This window comes from Phacochoerus africanus, chromosome 2 (assembly GCF_016906955.1).
Source record: "Phacochoerus africanus isolate WHEZ1 chromosome 2, ROS_Pafr_v1, whole genome shotgun sequence".
NCBI classification, from domain to species: domain Eukaryota; kingdom Metazoa; phylum Chordata; class Mammalia; order Artiodactyla; family Suidae; genus Phacochoerus; species Phacochoerus africanus.
Window position 1 is genome coordinate 49,554,511 of NC_062545.1, and position 21,635 is coordinate 49,576,145.

Genomic DNA, 21,635 nt, shown 5'->3' on the forward strand with positions numbered 1-21,635 from the left:
GAGGATTATGGTGTATAACAAGACTTTAAATAAAAAATATTTGGCAGATGGTTTAAATTGTCTGTCTTGGAGTGAGGCCAAAGCTCAAGGAATTCTTAGGAATGCAATTACAAACCTCCATTCTGAAACTGTAATAGACATTGTTATCCTTTCCATGTTAAAAAATATATGAAGAGAGGTATTTACTATATATCTCCTCTTGCAAAAACATGAGTGTAAACCTTGTCACATTCTTCTAAGAGAATCATGCAGCCTCTTAAACATACCTTGGAATGTTCCTTCGAAGTTCATAGTGAGGCCACACACACCTAGTAAACCCATGTTACTCAAACTGGGCAGAGGCAGTAGTAGGCAAAGGGCACAAGACAGCACAGACCAAGGGTCGTCATGACTTATCTTTGTGGGGACTTGATTTTATTAGAAGATTTGGGGGAACATGGTCAAGTAAGAGAAAATATTATTTTATGTTAACTTTTATCACTATAAACACAGTTAAGGTTTGACATAGAAGATAAAATTTATATTAATTTCTAAATCCAAAGCATACAATTTCTAAAAAATGTCTTGTTCATAAAAGGTCCCTTCCTGCTTTGCCCCCAACCCCAACAGTGGGTGCATTCTATTAGGCAATCAGCACATTTGAGGAGGAAAAGTTTGAGGACTGCAAACTTTGCTATATCAATTTCTTCTATCTTGCTAAATTTAAAATGTTGCAAAATTATTTATTTGCAGCCAGGTATACCCTTGAGTGACAGTGACAAAATACTATATATATATACACCTAATTCAGTTTTTTTTTTTTCATTTTTTTTTTCAGAGACTTTCTCTAGTTTCTTTTAAGCCCTGGGTACAGTTATTCAAATAGAAACCTTTGAAATGTAAATAGATACTGTAATGTCCAACAGTTCAAGTGGCTACAGGTTCTGTCCTGTGGATCCTTTGGGACTCTGGCCAAAGAACAGCCCATAAATCATCCTCTTCCCACAGTGTTGCTTTAAGAGTCAAGCTTAGGAGTTCCTGTTGTGGCTCAGCAGCTTAAAAACCCAACATAGTCTTCCCTTAGGATGTGGGTTCAGTCCCAGGTCTCACTTAGTGGGCTAAGGATTTGGCATTGCCACAAGTTGCAGCATACTTCACAGATGTGGCTCTGATATGGTGTTGCCATGGCTGTGGCTTTGGCTGTTGTTGTGGTGTAGGCTGGCTGCTGCGGCTCTGATTCAACTCCTAGCCCAGGAGCTTCCATATGCTGCAGGTGTGACCATAAAAAAAGAGTCAAGATTAATTCCTGCAGTATGTGTCGCTTCCTTAACATGAGGTTTTTTTTGCTGTTTTTTGTTTGTTTGTTTGTTGTTTATTTATTTTCCCACTGTATAGCAAGGGGGTCAGGTTATCCTTACATGTATACATTACAATTACATTTTTTTCCCCACCCTTTGTTCTGTTGTAACATGAGTATCTAAAGTTCTCAATGCTATTCAGCAGGATCTCCTTGTAAATCTATTCTAAGTTGTGTCTGATAAGCCCAAGCTCCCGATCCCTCCCACTCCCTCCCCCTCCCATCAGACAGCCACAAGTCTCTTCTCCAAGTCCATGATTTTCTTTTCTGAGGAGATGTTCATTTGTGCTGGATATTAGATTCCAGTTATACGTGATATCATATGGTATTTGTCTTTGTCTTTCTGGCTCATTTCACTCAGTATGAGATTCTCTAGCTCCATCCATGTTGCTGCAAATGGCATTATGTCATTCTTTTTTATGGCTGAGTAGTATTCCATTGTGTATATATACCACATCTTCTGAATCCAGTCATCTGTCGATGGACATTTGGGTTGTTTCCATGTCCTGGCTATTGTGAATAGTGCTGCAATGAACATGCGGGTGCATGTGTCTCTTTTAAGTAGAGTTTTGTCCGGATAGATGCCCAAAAGTGGGATTGCGGGGTCATATGGAAGTTCTATGTATAGATTTCTAAGGTATCTCCAGACTGTTCTCCATAGTAGCTGTACCAGTTTATATTCCCACCAACAGTGCAGGAGGGTTCCCTTTTCTCCACACCCCCTCCAGCACGTGTTATTTGTGGACTTATTAATGATGGCCATTCTGACTGGTGTGAGGGCCTTAACATGAGTTTTAACATCACTTCAGACTGGTGTTCAACAGCCCACTCTGGATTGAAGACACCTATGCAGAACAGTAAGAAGAAGAAAGATAACCCTAGTTTTATACTAGTAAATATGGACAATGGCAGGAGAGATGCATAAACTCCCAAGGCTAGAAAAGGTAATTCAGGCCAAGTGGTTTCTAATTCCTATCAGCATATTATTTCCCAGTCCCTTCATCTAAAGTTTATAGTCAGAAAAAGGTGGGGAATCTCCCAACAGTGTCTTTCAGTTTATAGAAGTTTATGTATAGTAATGCCCATCTTATCTGTAATTCAGATTTAAAGATATCCCAACTCTATGATTCACATTTCTGAATTTGGAAGAGAAAAGCTTCAAATGGTTTGTTTCCAACCCACCCTTTATAAGTCACTTGTATGGGAAATAGAAAACAAGAGGAGCTGAAAAGAGAGGCAGGGTTCCTGTGTGGGGCCAGTAAAATGAGTCTTCTTTCCAGTGAGAAGATGTCTTGACTAGAAGGAGAGGAGGCAAGATGTATGATGGCCTTCCCTGTTGCAGGCACCTCACTGGCCTATATGTCTGTGACATCTCATTTATTCTTACACATTTATTGAGCACCAGCTGAATGCCAAATACCAGCTAGGTGTCAGGGATACAAAGTCACTGCCAACGAGACACGATATGGAGACCAGCCATTCAAACCAGAATTTTAGTACCATGAGACTATTCTAGGATGCCCAATAGCCACAGAAGTTATGGGCTTTCTCAGAAAGCCCCTCATTCACCCTATATTGTTTCATCTCCTTTTCTATCTGAATCCTGAGGTGACATAATCACAAACTTGAATACTCTGATAAAGGATGCCCCCTGAGACTGCAGGATCCATCTAAGACAACAGCATGCAGAGAACCAACTTGAGTTCAGAATGTTCCAGCCTCTGGCCACCTGTATGAGCTGGGAGCTTTCTTCATGCAATCTCTCCACCTAAGTCTCCTAATCAGTCAAGTGCAATAATGACCACTACCTCCCAGTGTTATTGTGAGGATTAGGAAAAATAATAACAGCTACCATTCTTAAGTGGCTCGTATCTGTGTGCTCTTGTGATAAGTAATTTATAGCCTTTTTTTAAAATCTTCAAAACAACCTTGCAAGCTTATCCTGACTGCTAAAATGTGGCTAGAGGAAAATTGGACAACAACTCAAAAGCCAAGGAACTGTATCTAAATCCAAGTTTATCCAGACCTAGAGCCAAAAGATTCAACATGTCCCAAGTATTTAATTGAGGAGGTTGCCTGGGATATAGTAGGTGCTCAAGACATGAAGTTAGGAGTTCCCACTGTGGTGCAGCGAAAACAAATCTGACTAGGAACCATGAGGTTGTGGGTTCAATCCCTCACTCAGTGGGTTAAAGATCTGGCGTTTTCGGTGGGCTGTGGTGTAGGTTGCAGATGTAGCTAGGATCTGGTGTTGCTGTGGCTGTGGCATAGGCCAGCAGCTAAAGCTGCTATTCAACCCTTAGCCTGGGAACCTCCATATGTTGCGGGTGTGGCCCTAAAAGGGCAAAGAAAAGAAAAAAAAGACGTGAAGTTAATTTACATCCTAGTTTTTATAAAACACGTGAAATTTCATGCAAGAGCTTTACAACTTATCATTTTTTTCTCTAATTTCAACAATTAAAAGGCTGCAAAGTCTGCCTTCCTTGAGTTACACATATACAAAATGAAAGATAAGAGTCCTATAAAATAAGAAATTAGGATGCACTATTTTTGCACAGGTAGGTAGGTTCCTGGTCCTCTCAGGATAGGGCTTCAACGTACCTTCAAAAAGGCTGAGTGATAATAACTGGAGTGGAAGGGAACATTACCCACCATTTATCTTTATTGCAAAATATGCCTGTAATAATTGGTAGGCATTATAACTGAAGGAATCTGGATTTTATATGTATTTCCTATTAGAATATATTTGATTGTTTAAATAGAAAATTCACATGAATTACACTTTTGACACAGAAGTCAATTTCTTTGAGATACAGCATGTTTAAGTCACAAAAGAAAGAAAAAGATAAGCAGATAAACCCTAAAGTCAGTAAAAAAAAAAAAAAAATCCAAATTCTAAAAATAGCCATCAAAATGGACCAGAAAGATTTATAAGCATGAAAACTTCTAATTAGGTGATTAAAATTATCAAAGGCATGGCTGCTTCAAAAAATAATTATTTAGGCAAGTAAATAAATAAGCAGAAACCTTTATTACTTGTGAAAACTAAAACTACAGCTAAGTTTTTACCTCAGAACAAAGCTGGGTTAGAACCCTCCAATACTCACTGTGATGCTGGCTTTCTTGTCAATGGAACCTGCCCCACTAAAAAAGGTGAAATATATAATTGAGTCTGAGGACAAGAAGGAATCATGCATGGAAGCTCAAACTAAGCCCGTGACAGAAACATGAGCGTTCCATTGGCGGCCCTAATATGGTACTCCTCTCAAAACCAGCAGGCCATCATTGCTATGGTGATTTCTGACTGTGCCAAGGAGGCAATTTCAAACTACAATGATTATTTGGCATGAGAATGTATTTGCAATTAATATTTCCTTGTAGGAAGGACCCACGATTTCAGCATCTAAATTTTCCATTTGTTTTTAAATGTATTTCAGGGTCCTTGAGCTTTCTTTTCTTGTTCAGTGTAGCTTTTCATGAACTTATGGAGGACATTGCAGATTGCCCTTTTGGTTATATAGCATTGATGTCCCATATATATGTATGTATGTGTGTGTATATTTTTTTTTCCTGAGAATGTCAACAATCCAAGTCCTCAAAATAAAATCCACCCAGTTCAGAATCAGGTGCTGCCCATTCAAACAGAATGCAACCTAAAACTCTAGTCAGTTAATGGATCCTCATTTCCGTGGGATTTGTTTTGACACTTTTTGTTTTGTTAAGTATACTTTATCCATTAGAGATATTTGGTTACGAGAGAGAGAGTGACTTTGGCCAACAGACAAAATAAAACTTTGTTGGAAGGATATGGAAAAATTCACTTCTTGGCAGGGGACGGTAAGGACCTTGACTGACATTTCCCCAATGTAAAGTCAAGATCCTCTCATGAGATGAAAGAGAAGTAGAGACGACCCAGACAAACTCATCACACAGCCACCTTAGAGCGGGCGAGCTATTCCAATAATATCAACTATAGTAGAAGAGAATGAGTCCTTTTCTTTGGAAAGTAATGTTCTCCTTGAGGAAATGGGATTTGGGCATAAGATTAAAAATTGGACTAGGAATTCTCTACATTTTATGAAATGGAAGAAAGAGAACAAACAGGATGCAGAGATAAATGATTTGAGAATTTGCAACTTAAATATGAATATGCAATGAATTGGAAATCTGCCTCACTTGGATTTATCTCAGCAAATTTCCTTATCACCTACTCCCATAACGACACCACTTATTTCCTTATCACAGTAGAATTTGACTTGTATTTGAGTTACTATGTGATTAATGCCTATGTCTTCCATTATACCTCAAGCAATAAAAGGGCAGGAACTCCACCAGATTTTGTGCACGTTGTTACCCCAGCGCCTAGCTCAATATGTGATGTTCATGAATATGTATTAACTGACAGAATGAAATTATCTTTAGAGAAATGTCAGTAGTATGACATCACTGCTACTGCAACCCAGCACAAAGTAACTGTGTGGTAAGATTCATTATCATGAAAAACAGTATCAGTAAGTTAGACCCAGAGTCGATATTCTGACAACTGTAATTTTTTCACAAAAATGTCCTTGTGACACAAATCCATATTTTAATCAGTGTCTTAGGACCTAGTGCTGCCGGGGGAATATTTGCCTCCCCAAGGATACCAAGCACTACTTTGTTTGCCAGCTACTTGATCCTCAAAAGTCTTCCTTTGTGTTGCTTATGCAAATCCTCCCTCTCATCAGTCTCCATCAGCTATCACTCCTCAAGTTATGTTTGCCTAGTGTTTCTCAGTGAATCCTGCAAATCTGTTTCTTGTACTCTCCTCCAAACTGATGGGAAGTTAAGCACTCTTTAGCCACGTACTGTGTTTCATGTTCCTGACACAAGGGGATGGTGCCACATTCCTACCCTCCCGACCTGACTCGTCAACAGCAAACTCCTAGAGCTAAGAGAAGCCAAGATGGAAATAATCTGCCTTTAAGTCTTCAGCAAGACTTTATACTTCTCTCTTATAAAAGTAGGCTAGTGAAAATAGAAGAATTAGCTAGACAAAGTATTGCCTGAATTCCATGTCATTAAATATAGGAAATTAAATTTGGCAAAAGAGAGAATAAGGCTTTTTTTCCCCTCTTTTTATGGCTGCCTCTGTGGCATGTGGAAGTTCTCAGGTTAGAGGTCGAATTGGAGCTGCATCTGCCAGCCTACGCCACAGACACAGCAACGCCAGATCTGAGTTGCATCTTCAATCTACTCCACAGCTTGCAGCAATGCTAGATCCTTAAAGCACTGAGCAAGGCCAGGGATCAAACCCACATCCTCAGGAACACTATGTTGGGTTCTTAACCTGCTGAGCCACAGTGGGAACTCTGAATAAGGATTTTTAAAATAAGTTAAAGATGCCATTTGCGTTTCTCTTTTCCCTTTTTTTTTTTTTGTTCTCAAGGAGATAAAGTGTTCTATGCAAGTGTCTTTTTTAGAAGAAAATTAAGCATTATAGATCTTCCTCCAAAGATATATTTCTTTTTCAAAGCAAATCCTTACTTTTAAAAATATTTGGTAATTAAAACAATAGACCAATTGTTCAAATCATAGCTTAGGCAGGACCGTAGTATAGTTATGCATTCCACATGAACAAATACTGAGTTATGAAGCATGTGCTTAAAAAGACTATAAAATCTTATATAAATATGAAGGCACAATCTTGGAGAACCACCAAAACTTTGATATTTTCAACTTTTAAAAATCACAATTGAGGAAGGTTTTTTTCCCTTAAAATAATATTTGTAAATAACAAGGGATTTATTATCTAACTCAGTGCTGTTTTAAATGCCCTGTGATAGTAAAAGACTCCACCCATGACACCTACCCCAAGGTCATTTTTATTTGACTTATTTGTTGAGTTGTGATGAGTTTGCAAGAAAAGATGTAACCAGGATAAAGAATATTAACGTATCTATATCTCTGGTCTTAGAAATTCATCAACTACACAATTTATGCTCTGAATTCTAATTGTTAAGATTCTATACCATTTTGTAAGCAAATTTATGAAAGCTATGGAGCCAGGTTTTCCTTCTTTGACGCTTAGTCATTATTCACATGGAAAGTTAAGATTTTTAGATCTCACATTAAATTTCAGGCACTTTAGTGCATTGAGTCAGCCTTAAATGGCAGGACCTGGGATTTTGCTCCCCTTTAGTACAGCCAGCTAGGATTTTGGTATTTCTAGAAATAAAACATTAAAAAATAATATTTCCCATGACAAACATTGAGAGACTCGGCTGCTTTACAAGTCAAAAATTTTAAACATTTTTTTTATATTGTAACCATTTTTGTAAGACAGCTTTAACTTTGAATGATGAAAATCTTACACAGGAATGATGGCTACATTTTTAATGCACCCACAAGAGAAAACTATTTTTTGTAATCTTGTACGTGGAAGAAAAAGCCGATCCTTCATGTTCCAGAAGTGCTGACTACAAGACAAGGATTTGGTACAACTCGTTTGCATTTGTGGCATCTTTTGGGACCTCCTAGTTCCTGCAAAACTGATTTCCTTTATTAGTGTAGCAAAATATTACATCTCTTAATATATAAGTCAGCTTAGAAATGAGACCTATCTCATTCTCTTTTGCAGAAGGTCATGCATACAAGGAAGAGGCATATGGAACTGTTTCAGGAACTCAATCAGAAATTTCAAACTTTGGACAGATTTCGGGACATACCAAATACAAGCAGTCTGGTGAGTCTGCTTTGCTTCCTCAGTGTCTGAGGCTGTGATAATGATGTGTTGTGTCAGCTGTCACTCCTGCCCTCGGGGAGCTCCCCGTTGTCTTGGGAACACAACAATGGCATACATAGAAAAACAACAACCCCCAAAAGTGCTTCAGAATGTATGTACTAAGAAGCAAATAAGGACTGTAGAATCTTTAAGCTTTTTAGTCATATTTCAAATGTTCTTAATTATAAGGTTAAATTGGAATTAGTTATATATAGCAAAAATGTGTTGGATTCTCTTAGCCCTTTTATCACCAGAGTTAAAAGTCTGCTAATTCAGGAGTTCCCGTCGTGGTGCAGTGGTTAACGAATCCGACTAGGAACCATGAGGTTGCGGGTTCGGTCCCTGCCCTTGCTCAGTTGGTTAACGATCCGGCGTTGCCGTGAGCTGTGGTGTAGGTTGCAGATGTGGCTCGGATCCCGCGTAGGCCCCTGTGGCTCTGGCGTAGGCCGGTGGCTACAGCTCCGATTCAACCCCTAGCCTGGGAACCTCCATATGCCGCGGGAGCGGCCCAAAGAAATAGCAAAAAGACAAAAAAAAAAAAGTCTGCTAATTCAAATTTCTAAATAGTTGACTAAATATTTTCATTTGAATGCATGGCATTTTAAGGTCATAAAATGTAATATATATTAGATAATATAAATATATAATGTATATAGCACATAGATAATATCTATATTTGTCTAGCTATCTATCCATTGAGAGAAAGAAAGAGTTGAGTGGTAGGTTTGGTCTCCCAGTGTTTTAGGATACACTTTAGCACTCGGGGCTTTGTTGCTTGTGACCATTTTCTTCATTCATTTCCATTACTAAAAGCTTAGCATAGGAATTAATCAAATAAAATATTTTGCAATTATACATGCATGGCACAATCAGAACCCCAGAGAAGGCTACATAATTATTTGTGAGAGCACTGGGAGCCTGGGTCCAGAAATCAGTTTGATGGTTTGACAAGATATTTCAATTTTATGATGGTGCAAAAACAATATGTATTCAGTAGAAGTCATACTTTGAATTTTGAATCTTGATCTTTTTCTGGGATAGCAAAGTATGAGCCTGGGCAATGGCAGTGATCACAGCTCCCAGGCGGCCCCACAATCATGAACATAAACAACGGATACACTTAAAACCACTGTTTTTCACTCTCAGTACAGCATTCAATAAATTACATGAGATATTCAACACATTATAAAATAGGCTTTGTGTTAGATGATTTTGCCTAACAATCAGGTAATATAAATGTTCTGAGCACCTTTAAGGTAGGCTAGGTAAGCTATGGCAGTCAGTAGGTTAGGTGTTAAATGCATTTTTGACCTAGGTATTTTTCAATTTATGATGACTTTAGTGGGATATAAACCCCAGATCTGTGGTAGAAAGTTCAATCAGAAACTACCTGATCTTGGAGTTCCCATCGTGGCTCAGTGGTTAACGAATCTGACTAGGAACCATGAGGTTGCGGATTCGATCCCTGGCCTTGCTCAGTGGGTTTAGGATCCAGAGTTGCCGTGAGCTGTGGTGTAGGTCGCAGACGTGGCTTGGATCTGGTGTTGCTGTGGCTCTGGTGTAGGCCAGCAGCTACAGCTCCCATTAGACCCCTAGCCTGGGAACCTCCATATGCCACAGGTGCAGCCCTAGAAAGACAAAGACAAAAAAAAAAAAGAAAATACCTGATCTTGAGCAAGTTACCAACTCAGGTTTGTGAACCTCAATTTTCTGCTTCTAAATTGAGCATAGAAAAGAGTAATTGATAATATGCTTCCTTTGGTCCTTACACTTTCCAAAGCAGGTAGGGCCTCTGAGAGGCTATGAGAGCTGGCACTGGGACAGCCATCTGACCCCATTGCCTTCACTCCAAGCATGGCCCTTCTTTGCCTCACACTTCTGCAGCACTTGGCCAGACCTCCCCCTCACAGCCTTGGGCTTTCTGAAATACAAACCACTCTAAGGTGTTTGGTCACCTGTTAACACTACTGAGACTTTCACATGTAGATGAGTCAGCCTTGGCTTCCTGATTAGTACCATTAGCTTATCAAGAGCAAGAAGGTATCTGTGTTTTTTTCTTATATTCCTCTCAGTACTAAGTATAATGTTGGTCCTGCATGGTAAGTTGCCAGTAAATGGCCACTCTTGATTTCCTGCATATCTAAAAGTTTAATCTGCATTTGTTAAATGAAGGTTATAAGAAACACTATACCCTTTAACTCTTCACTGATCTCTAAATAGTGTGCATATATCAATTTTCCTCCATAGAGCAGGAATCATGCATCATGTGGAATCATCAGCACAATGCTAGGTACACAGAAGATACTTATATGCAGTGAGTGGTTCTTTCTCATCTTCTCCCCCAGATATGAAGTTGTCGGTTTTTAGTTAGCAAGAAAATGTAAATCACATCATTGAGATTAGACCTAAATGCATTAGCTGCTCGTTTTGAAATGTTGAAAGATAACATAGAAATAAATTGAAGAAACTTCATTTCGTTTTTTATTATAAAAAAAGGAGAAAGTTATGTTTACAAATCTGAAAGGCTTATGCAACAGATACAGCTGGCTGACGCTATAATATGATTGTAATTTCCCCTTGTATGGTCTGGGTATTAAATCATTAATGGCCCAAATATCTGTATCTCAGTTTCCTGACAACTGAAATAGCCTACTAATTACACCACATCTCTGCAGCAGCATGCCTTTTCTAGAAAAGATTTATAAATATTTATCATTTGGGAGGTTGGGAGTGTGGAGGCTAGTTGTCATTGCTGCTTCACTATTGTCCTAAATACATGAGAACAGAGGAAAAAAATCCTTATTCAGTTTTGATTAATAAGGAACATGTGAGGGGGTTCATTATCCTTAATTCAGTCATATAATTCATAGTGGCACATCACTGATGAAACAGTGCATAATTGGGTGGAGGAAGACATTTTCAAAACAAAAACCTCAAAGTCTTTTTCCTTTTTTTTTTTTTTTTCTGGCTACTAACTCACAACACCTGCCTAGGACTGCAAATGATGGTAATTATGTAGAATTGGGGGAACCAAAGGGAAACCAAAAGACCATTTAGTCCATCTCCCTGCTTCCAGGCAGGACAGCACTTGAATCACCTACAAGGAATAGGCATCCTTAAGAGCACTCTCACTGTGTGTCTTCTCCATCAAGATCTCTCCCCCCCAAGGAGCAGCTCCAAATTCTCCATCTTTTAAAATGTAGAATAAGCATATATATTCTCTTTCACTTTGCCCCCAGGATTGGCAGGTTAGAAGAAGAAAGAAACAAGAGAGGGAGGGAAGGAAAGAAAAAGGGAAGAAAACAGAAAAGGATGGGGGTGGGACTTTTCCCACAGCTAGTCTGCTGCTCTGCCCTCCTCCCCAATGCCCGGAACCCCAGGAAACACTCAGGCAGACCAGCCATGATTCCTGCAACTCTGAATTCTCATATTTAGCTAATATTCTAGTTCTAATCATACAGCCTAAGACCAAATTAGCATTTTTGGAAGCCTCATGCATGTTGGCTTATACTGAGTGGATAATTTATTAGGCTTTTATCACATATGCTTCAGTTTAGGTACATCTCCTCCGTTCTGTACCTGACCTTGAAAAACAGGAGTTCCCACCTGGCTCAGTGGGTTAAGAACCTGATTGCAGGGGTGAGGGTTGCTGTGGAAGAGTGGGTTCAATCTCAGAAGGCGTAGTGGATTGAAAGGATCCCACATTGCCTCAGCTGGGGCTCGGATTCAATCCCTGGCCTGGGAACTTCTATGAGCCCCCGGTTCAGCCATAAAAGAAAAAACAAACAACAAATGTAAAACAGCTGCATCAGTTCAGGAACTTACACTAACTCTGATGGAATTTTATATCAAGAGTTAGGCCTCCATTGAAAACTTCCCAGGCCCATGTGGCTCTCCCTATTGGATATAGTGATCCCCATGGGATATTCCATGGTTGAGCGTTCCTTGAACCATTGCACATGTTACATTCTTCACACAGAGAGTCTGTCACCTGGAAGCACAGAGGGAGGTGGGTGGCTTGTGGGCACTCGCCCCCTCCCATTTCTGGCCTTCTCACTCCCTGCAGGTTCTGTTCCCACCCTGATTGCTGGGTGTGGTGGTTCTTCACCACTAAGGACACCTCTGGCTAAAGGGCGTGCCCACATTTGTGGACAGTGGTGAGCACAGCAGCTCAGCAGGAAGTACCGTGGGATGTCAGAGGAGCAGAACGAGAAAGCCAACCTCATTAGCAAATGTATTACCCACTAATAGAACCTCTCAGAAATTCAATCAGTCACGTACTGGCAATAATACTCTTTGAAATTAGAATCCAGATATCCTGACAAAGTTTAAAAATTAGTCTCTTTAGTTCATGGATCCTTGGTGCTTGATCTTTAAAATATTAAAGGAAAATCATGCTTGCCCCAAAAGTAATGGAACCCTTCTTCTGAAAGTAAGTGAACTAACACCTTACACATCTTGAATAATTTTAGGATTGATCTAATTCAACTTGCTGTCAAACTAAGGAATCCCAGAAAGCTCTATTGAAACACAGCCCTCATCCAATATGGACAAATTCAGTCCATGCCTTGATTCAGCAGAATTTACACCAGTGAACCTTTCCATGGATGACTGATGGTTTTTCGTCATGCCGCTAAGCATCCAACCATTCTTCAATAAGTTCAAAATAAATTCCAAACTGAGTAGCCTGGCATACAAAGCCCCTTATGATCTCTCTTTCAGTTCACCTTTGCTTGTTTCTGCCTCATACTCTTTCACTCCAACTAAAATAAATTGACTCTTTCACTCCAACTAAAATAAAATGACTGGTTTGAGTTGCCCCATCTCCATGCTCCCTGAATTTGTGCTTCTTAGTCCACATGCCTTTCCAGTCATTGGACCTCCAACCACACATATGTCTGCAATATCAAAGCCCATTTTTCTAGGCCATCGCTAAAGTAGCTTTTCTCTGAAAGGTTTCTGTACTTTCCACAAAAGGAAACCTGATCTTTATGCTCCCCCAAACTCCCACAGCATTTTCTTGGATTGTAGATGTAGACAGAATTACATAGTTTATACCTCCATTTAACTATAAACACCTCTATAGTAAGTATGATTCCTGTATAGTGAGCATGCATTAAAATCAGTCACCATGTAAGGTCTCTCTGTTTTTTTTGTTTTTTTTTTTGGCAGCCCCACCAAGTAGGTATACATCTCACCCTTAGCCAGCTCCGTTGACTCAAAGTACAAAGCATATCTCTGTCTCACAGAGATTCAAGTTGAGGTTCAGAGAAATGGAGGAAATTGTTCAAGGTCACCGAAGCGACTAGAATTTGGACATGCATGTATATTAGGCTTTAAATCCAATGCTCCCTGGTGGACCATGTGCTTTTTCCATTTTTGATTTATCACCTTATTATCCCTAGTGCCTAATATGATGCCCAGAACAGAGCAGCTGATAAATAAACATGTGTTGAAAGGAAGCAGGAAGAAGAGGGGGAGAAATTAGCAGGAGAGAGAGAAAGGGAGAGTTACAAGGCTATCGTTCCTTTCATGAGACTTTGGGATGTTAGACTAAATCAAGGTTAATCCCCAGCACATATTCTAAAGATTAACTTTTTATTAAATCTTTACTATTAGTTGTTTTTTCCTTATATGTCCCTGTGATTAAGGGTAATAAGTGCTGCAGACACCTAATGTATTGAGAATTTTAATAATTTCTAGTTATAAGTATTTCCATAAGTGGTCTTTATGCCCATCCATGCTGAAGAATAATTTCTTAATGTATTGAATGAAACACAAATAATTATTTGAGTACCTGTTTTATGTTTCCCCTGCTTATTGATTATAGTCAGTTGAAGTCTAGAATGTAAGGGGGGAAAGGACACATTCAACAACCATAATTGGTTTAGTGCCTTAGTTAATTTTTTTCCTAAGGAGATTTCAGTTACAACTTCCTTCTTCTTCGATGTTATTCATCTTAGTGTATCCCATTCAAAGCCCATTATTTTACAGAAATATTTTTAACTTCTTTAAAATGAAGTGATTTATTGCCAAGTTTTAGCAAAATATCAAGTTATATGATGTCTGCTCATATATTTATCGAGCACCTACAACATGGGAGGTCCGAGGGAGTCATAATTAGGCAGATCTTAAATATTAGGTCATCAGAGGGTGTGGACTATAAAACTTAGGGAATCATGGCTTGTAGACATTTTTTAAAAACCTTTCCATTGCTGAATATGTTTTCCAAAAGCTGTGCTCTTTGAAATGATCTTTACTAGTTTGCTACCCAAGTATATAGACAATTGTGGGGAATATACAGCAAGAAAAAAAAAAGAGAGAGAGAATACATAAGGGAATATAGCAGCCTTTTCATATGTAAAAATGATAATTTCCTGAAGGAAAACGAAGCAAAGATAATGAACTAAAATTTCATTTTATGAAATATGGCTAGTTTGGATTAGGGTTTTTATTACTACATAACATGCCCTATTAAATATCCTCTTTTTTTTTTGTCCCACCAAAGGTTTTGCCAAAATGCTTAAGTTTTCTACATTTAATCTTAAGGGTAACTTAATGCTCCTTCCTACCTGAATATATAGCCATTCTAGCACTTCACCTGATGCCCAGAACAAAGTATCATCTACCTTGCCTGCTATTCACTTCAATTGCTGGAAAATTTTAGGGTAATTCAAAGAAGGGGTTCGTCAATTTGTTCAATGAAGGAAAACTGAAATCAAAAACCATTTCCTGCAGCTGGCCACAATTTCGAATCATCGCTAAACCACATACACTGGATTAAGTTTACGAACATACTCTCTTCCTGAAAATTTCAGCAACTGCAATCTTAGTCATCAGATAAATGACTCTCTCCTCCTCTCTTCTCAACAGGAAAACCCAGCACCAAACAAGAATCCATGGGACACTTTCAAAAACCCCAGTGAATACCAACATTACACCACAATCAATGTCTTAGATACAGAGGCAAAGGATGCTTTGGAACTGAGGCCAGCGGAGTGGGAGAAATGTCTGAATTTACCTCTGGACCTGCAAGAGGGTGACTTTCAAACAGAAGTTTAACAAAATCGAAATGGACTGAGGTGAAGACAAAATTTATTGCACTGACACTTAAGACTTGGACTTGGGAAGCCTGACATTTCCATCCGGACAGTGACTTTGCTCTGTCAGCACCTCCACGTGCCAAATGTCAGTGGTGTTTGCTTGGTAACTTGTCACTAGTCAGGCTAGTGGAGAGAGGCCCAGGTGTACAGTTCTGACCACCCTGTGTTGTAAGTACCCGTGGAATGGATTTGTAAGGTAATCTTTATAGATAAACCTCAAGCAACGATTCATGTTGTAACCGCTTCATATGGTTTAGTTTTCAAAAAACTTCACCATGAAGCACAATGTATATATTTATGCAGTTTTTAAAGTTTATAACAGTCTGTTTGGCCATTACTACACTTTTTACTTTATAATATAAAAGCAAAGTTTTTGTCATTAAATGAATGTTTGTTGAGCTACATTCTTCATTGCTTTAAATGCAATAAAGTAATAATCTCACTTTTATATGAATAATATATTTCACATCTTTATTATTGCAGTTTTCTCTAGAAAGCTCTGAGTAGCTTTCTCTGCTGCAGCTGTGTATAAAATATTTAAAATGTTGTATGGTGTAAATAAACTTTTGTCTACATATCAGTTTTTTTAGTGCATTTTATTTTGGATTTGTTGAACAGAAATTTACATATTTATAAAGTTTTTTTTTCATTACAGATACTGAAAATGTATTCATGGTTTTAATAGTATACTGTTATTACTCCTTTGAGGCTAATGATTTCTCAAATGTAATAGTAGGTTTGTACAGCGCTTCTGTATTTTCTACTCAAACACCCTTTGGAACAATGTACCATGTAAATGGGGCTTGTCAGAAATCTGCTGCCATCATACTCTTACATAAATATTATGTTTTTTTTCTATCTTGTGGTGAAAAGACAACTAGTAGAAAACAGTAAGTTACCATACAAAAAAAATAATACAGGGAAAATGTTTATTATAAGTAATGAAGTTCACTGCATGTTTCACAAGAGAAACTACTTGTACTGCTGTTCTTCATAGCGTATGGGAAAATGAACCTGTTGGGATTTTTTAAAAATCATATCTGTATGTTCTCTAACAGAAGGAAAGGGGGAGTGAATGTATTCGGGGGATGATTCATCTGTGATTCGAAGTCTGAGGTGAGCCGACTGCAGAACGGCCCCTGGTGTCCTGTCTGGTGTTAAGAGTGACACCATGATGTCCCCCACACCTGCACGGTGGCCCTGGAGAAAACCCGGGATGGGAGTGGGGGAGGATTTCTGTGATTCCTCATCCTTTCAAGTGGATGATGAGATTGTGCTTTTCAGGGAAGTAGAGGGAGTGGAGAGGAGATTGGGGTCTTCAGAATCTCTAGGATGACTCTTTAGTTGCTGGTTAAGCCTGAGCTGCATTTCCGTGGTCTGGCTGAAATTCAAGAGAGCTGGCTCCTGCTGATCATGACCGTGGGGACCCGGCCCACAGGCCACGAGGCAGACACCAAGGTGCTTCACCCTCAAGGGCGCCTCTGAGCTTGAGCCTTAAAACCCAACTCCTGTCAGACAACCTTCATGTGCTCCATGTAAAGACGCGAGAAGTATATTTTTAATCAGATTTTAAAAATAAAAGTGACACCATTATGCAAAAAAAGAGTATAACATAACAGAGGACTGTTTTTTCAATAAAATAAACTTTATGCTAATTATAATGTAATCGTAATGTTTAATGCCTATTAAATTTATCAGATGACTTTCTGGTGATAGAAAAAATATTTGATAAACTTCACTTTATATATATTATATATAAACACATGCATATATGTACATATATGTTTGTATATATGTGTATATATATATATACTTATATGTACATACACATATGTGCATATATGTATATAAAATCCATAATGCTCAGCTCCATCCCAGGAATGAAAATTGTAGAAGGAATGAAAATTGTATATGTAGTTCCACAGTCCAAACTGTAAATTTTTTTTTAGGGCCGCACCTGTAGCATATGGCGGTTCCCAGGCTCGGGGTCCAAATTGGGGCTGTAGCCACTGGACCACAGCACAGCCACAGCAATGCCAGATCCAAGTCACGTCTGTGATCTACACCACAGCTCTCGCCAACGCCAGATCCTTAACCTATTGAGTGAGGCCAGGGATCGAACATGCATCCTAATGGTTACTAGTCAGATTCATTTCCTCTGGGCCATAATGGGAACTCCCCAAACTGTAAAATCTTGATGAGAAAACAAACAAACAAACAAACAAACACAATATGCATATGTTTCAAAACAACTTCTACATATTTAAAAGCATAAACTCAATATATTAGACGCATATTTTTTGTAAAACTATAATATTCTCCAGCCATAAAACAAAGTCTTACATTTTTCATGATTTTTCTCTAATGCTCAGAACTCTAAATATTAGATTAATATATGAAAGCTAACCAAAAATTGTATACTTAAAAATGATAGGGTAAATCTGTGGTTACTCTAAGAAGGATGCTAAGAGGCAGTGATCCTTCCTAATCGTTTCTTAATCTGTAAGGAAAAAAGGCAGGTCAGTGAGCATCATGGAATCACAGTTTTAGGGCAGCCCTCTTCTAGTCCCTGTCTTCCAAGTTCCCATCGCACTTACACACACATCCTGCACAAAAGTGGTGTGCAGCTGTCCCCTGGACAGTCCTTGGCACATAACTGTGAGCCCACTCACGATCTGCCAGGGTCTTTGTGCCCTTGGACTGGAGCATCTCCCCTCCCCCCATGACCAGATTTTACTTAGGCTTTAAGCTACACCTCATATTTCATCTTCACCAAGTTTTCCATGATTCTCCAAGCTAGAAAATAATTTCTCCTGTGATCTCTTCTAGCACTGCTTCTGTACCTCTTCCTAGGACTTCTAAAATCTTCTGTCTTGTTATTTACACCTATTTCTGATATTCTCTGATGAACTGTGAGTGCCCAAAGAGCAGGATTCATGTATGATCCATTTTGGGTCTTATAAGTGACCTGCCACAATAATGTTCACAATATAGCAGATAAACATGTGATGAATTATTTGCGAATTTATTTTAGGATTGCTTACAGTCATACATATCAGGTCAGACATCCAGAAGAGTTTATTGAACAACTGTTATGTGTTTACTTCTATAAGGCCTCTGTTTTAGGTAATTCACAATATATTAAAGATATATGTGAAACAATTATTCATATTATTTAAAGATTTAAAAAACTCTAATTATCCCCCCTTTTTTGTCTTTAAGATTACCGCATGGGGCAGGAATTAATTACCCAAAAGATGGGGCTCAGAAGAGGCTAAATGACCTACCTAAGATCACCATAAATAAACAGACCCAATATTAAAACCCAGGTCTTCTGTCTTCTACTTTGAGGCTATTCCCATGATACCACAGTGTTCTTATTTGTTTCTTCTAGATTATTAAGTCCTCAAAACAAATAATGAGGAGTTCCCATTGTAGCTCAGCAGGTTAAGAACCTGACTAGTATCAGCTGGGTTCGATCCCTGGCCTTACTCAGTGGGTTAAGGATCCAGAATTGCTGTGGCTCTGCTGTAGGCCAGTAGCTGCGGCTCCAATTTGACCCCTAGCCGGGAACTTCCATACGCTGTAGGTGCAGCCCTAAAAAGAAAAAAGAAAGAAGAATGATGTTTCATGGAAATGTTTTTCAGGTGAGTTGTAGAGGGACAAAATTGAAAACATGCATGAGCTGTTTTGGGGGTATGGAGGGAGAAGATTATATCAGAAAAGCACAACTGACCCAAAATAACCGGTGATCTTACATTTGGATCTAGAGTTCACGGTGTAGTTCTCTTTGCACCTGCGTTACTTCTCAAACCCACTTGAAATGGTGTTAATATTTCACTAATTTTCTTATCACCTACACATGTAACAGAAGATGAAAGTGAGAAGCCAACCGGAATTTTCAGTTGGAATTCAGACACTCAGTAAAAATATACAGCTGCAATAATAACAACAAAAATGGTATCACCAAAACAATCACTGCTTCAGAAGTCAGTTTATAAATTTTGAATCGCTTTAGAAAAACTTTACTAGTTTCAGTTTTCCAGAGCCATCTTTGTCAAAATCCATTAATGAAATGCTACCATTCTGTAGCACTTTATCAAAGACTATGAGACAAATATGTCTCCAGCCTATCAATCTAAACAAAGTTTTACATGATGAAAAAAAAAATCTTGCCTCCTGAGATGCTTCTGTAATTATCTGTAACTGGGGTAGTACAGCAGAAAAGAGGTTTAATAAGAATAGAGAACCAGAAGAACATAGAGACTGAAGAAATTTTGGCAACCAATGAAAATGGCAATCAGTTGTAGGTGTCAAAATACAAATCCAGACTTAGGTAAGGAGAGCCTTTATTGCAAGGGCAGAGAGACTGTTGTGGTAGGAGAACATGCAAACTGTAAGATCTTTAACATCTCAGATGTCAGGCAGAAAGGGGACTGTCAAGGAAGAACTGAATGGGAGAGAGTAGGATGAGCAGATAGTGGGACCAGGTAGCAGAACAGGGAATGTCTTCCCTGACAGCCAGAGACTCCTGGGACACACGGGTAGGGGAGGGTGACACACCTTCCATGCTTGGTTAATCTGACAGCTGTTTAAACTCAAGGGTAGTCCAAAATTCAGGAGCCTGGGAAAAGCTAGATGCCTAACTAAAGTTTGGTCAAGTTAAGTTGCAAGTATTTTGTCCAGATTGGTCCCTGGGGACAGACAGTTCAGCTGGTAATCTCTGAGACAGAGCACAGGAATTTAGGTTGTCTGTTTCCTACTTTTTTCATAAGCAGATTAGTGGTTCACTTGAAAGTCTTATCTGAGTAATATCAGCAGGATGGTTCTTTGTAGTAAGGTATTTTTTTGGAACACAAAGAGGTGAGAAGTTTCTTAACTGCTGCTGTTTTCCAAAGGCCTAGGGCTCAGGTAAAGTTCAACATGGTCATAGGGAAAAAAAAAAACACTGGCATGAGAAGAATTGTTCAAGGATTGTCCATGTTCAGCTAGCAGTGATTAATGGAAAGGACTTTTCTCATGTTTGACAATAGCCATGGCTCTTTCAGCAAAAATTACCCCAAAGTAAAAGTGGTCACTATTCCAAGGTGGAAGAAAACACCTAATTTTCTTTCATTCTAAGCTCACCAATTGTCTCTTCATTTGGACTCCTCATACCTTTATGCCACACCTTGTATCTTTGCTTTGCATGTGTGTATGTGAGTTTTTGTTTATATTGAGGGGCTGGTTCAGAAATATTTGTCTTTCTGAAATGTTAAAAAAAAATGGTGCTTTGGTTTGTAATTCAAATAGAGGTGGGATGGAGGTACAGATGGCCATTTGGTCTTACCCCAAATAAATGGGAACTCATCTCTTTATTAGGTAGCTTTACACTTGAAGGAAGGCTCCTGCTGAAGTAAGGCTCCTGCCCACCCTCAGAGACTGGAAGGAAGAGATGCTGGCTTCTTTGACAATCACATTTTAAAGAGGTGGTCCAGGTGCCTGAGAAAGACATTCCTGGGCAGCAAAACCTGAAAGAAGCTTTTTAAAAGTACTATATCTCACAGAGGCAGAGGGAGATCTGATTCCAAGTTCTAAAAAGGAAAAAGCTCTAACAAAAAGGAGGTCAGGGTTCTAGAGAAGAGTCCTGTCTGAAGTTTAATCAATTGAGGGAGGTCTTAGGGCCTTCCTGGTCATAGGTAAAATCATCAGTTGACACCTAAAAACCAACTAAACTGTTCATACTCGTCCATGAACTTAATCCACTAGAGTGGATTAAGTCACCTCACCCCTACAAAAAGACAGCAATTCATTGTGAAAACGATGGTAGTTTTCACAACTACCTTCTAATAACAACCAGCTATGTAAGAGTCCTCAAAGCCTTTTGAGGAATGTCTGATTGTACCTCCCTCACCACCAAAACCACTAAAATCCAGGAAGAGGAGCCAGCTTGCTTTTAATAAACAATTTCCAACAAAAGAGGGGAGTTACAAACATTAGAATTGAGGGTCAGCATTTCAATTCCTGTTCTTTTGTTTAATCAGCTCAGAGGTGGTATCAGCTTCTCAGATAAATGCTAGCATTATCTTGTATCTCTTTTTCTCTCTCAAATCTAGAATTGCCCTTCTAAAATTTATAGAGACTGAAAGATGATTTTATGTAGTATGTTGTGATCTATTCTGAAGTGAACTTCAGGCAGTTTATTTTATACACACACACACATATATATAAACATATATAGAGTCAACAAACATTTAGGGCCAGTTGCAGACCAGAGACTATGTTAGGAGGTGGTGATTCAACAGTGAAAAAACATGGTACCTATTTTCTCTTTTGGCAGTGCCCACAGCATGCAGAACTTCCCAGGCTAGGGATCAAACCTGCACCACTTTGGCAATTTGCACCACAGCAGTGACAATGCCAATCCTTAACCTGCTGAGCCACCAGGAAATTC

The 21,635-nt window shown here is 38.9% G+C and overlaps 1 protein-coding gene across 3 annotated transcripts in view; it reads left to right on the forward strand.

Moving 5' to 3' along the window:
* ADGRB3 (adhesion G protein-coupled receptor B3) overlaps nt 1-15,777 on the forward strand; it is a 732,417-nt gene extending 716,640 nt beyond the window's left edge. For 2 of the 3 annotated variants that reach the window (XM_047760017.1, XM_047760000.1), the window contains exons 30-31: nt 7,956-8,060; nt 14,973-15,652. In XM_047760017.1, the coding sequence (XP_047615973.1) occupies nt 7,956-8,060; nt 14,973-15,161 (294 nt within the window). In that variant the 3' untranslated portion in view covers nt 15,162-15,652. Of the gene's footprint in view, nt 1-7,955; nt 8,061-14,972 lie in introns of all 3 variants that reach the window. The other variant, XM_047760010.1, reaches the window with a different exon arrangement.
* The last annotated feature ends 5,858 nt before the right edge of the window (nt 15,778-21,635 follow it).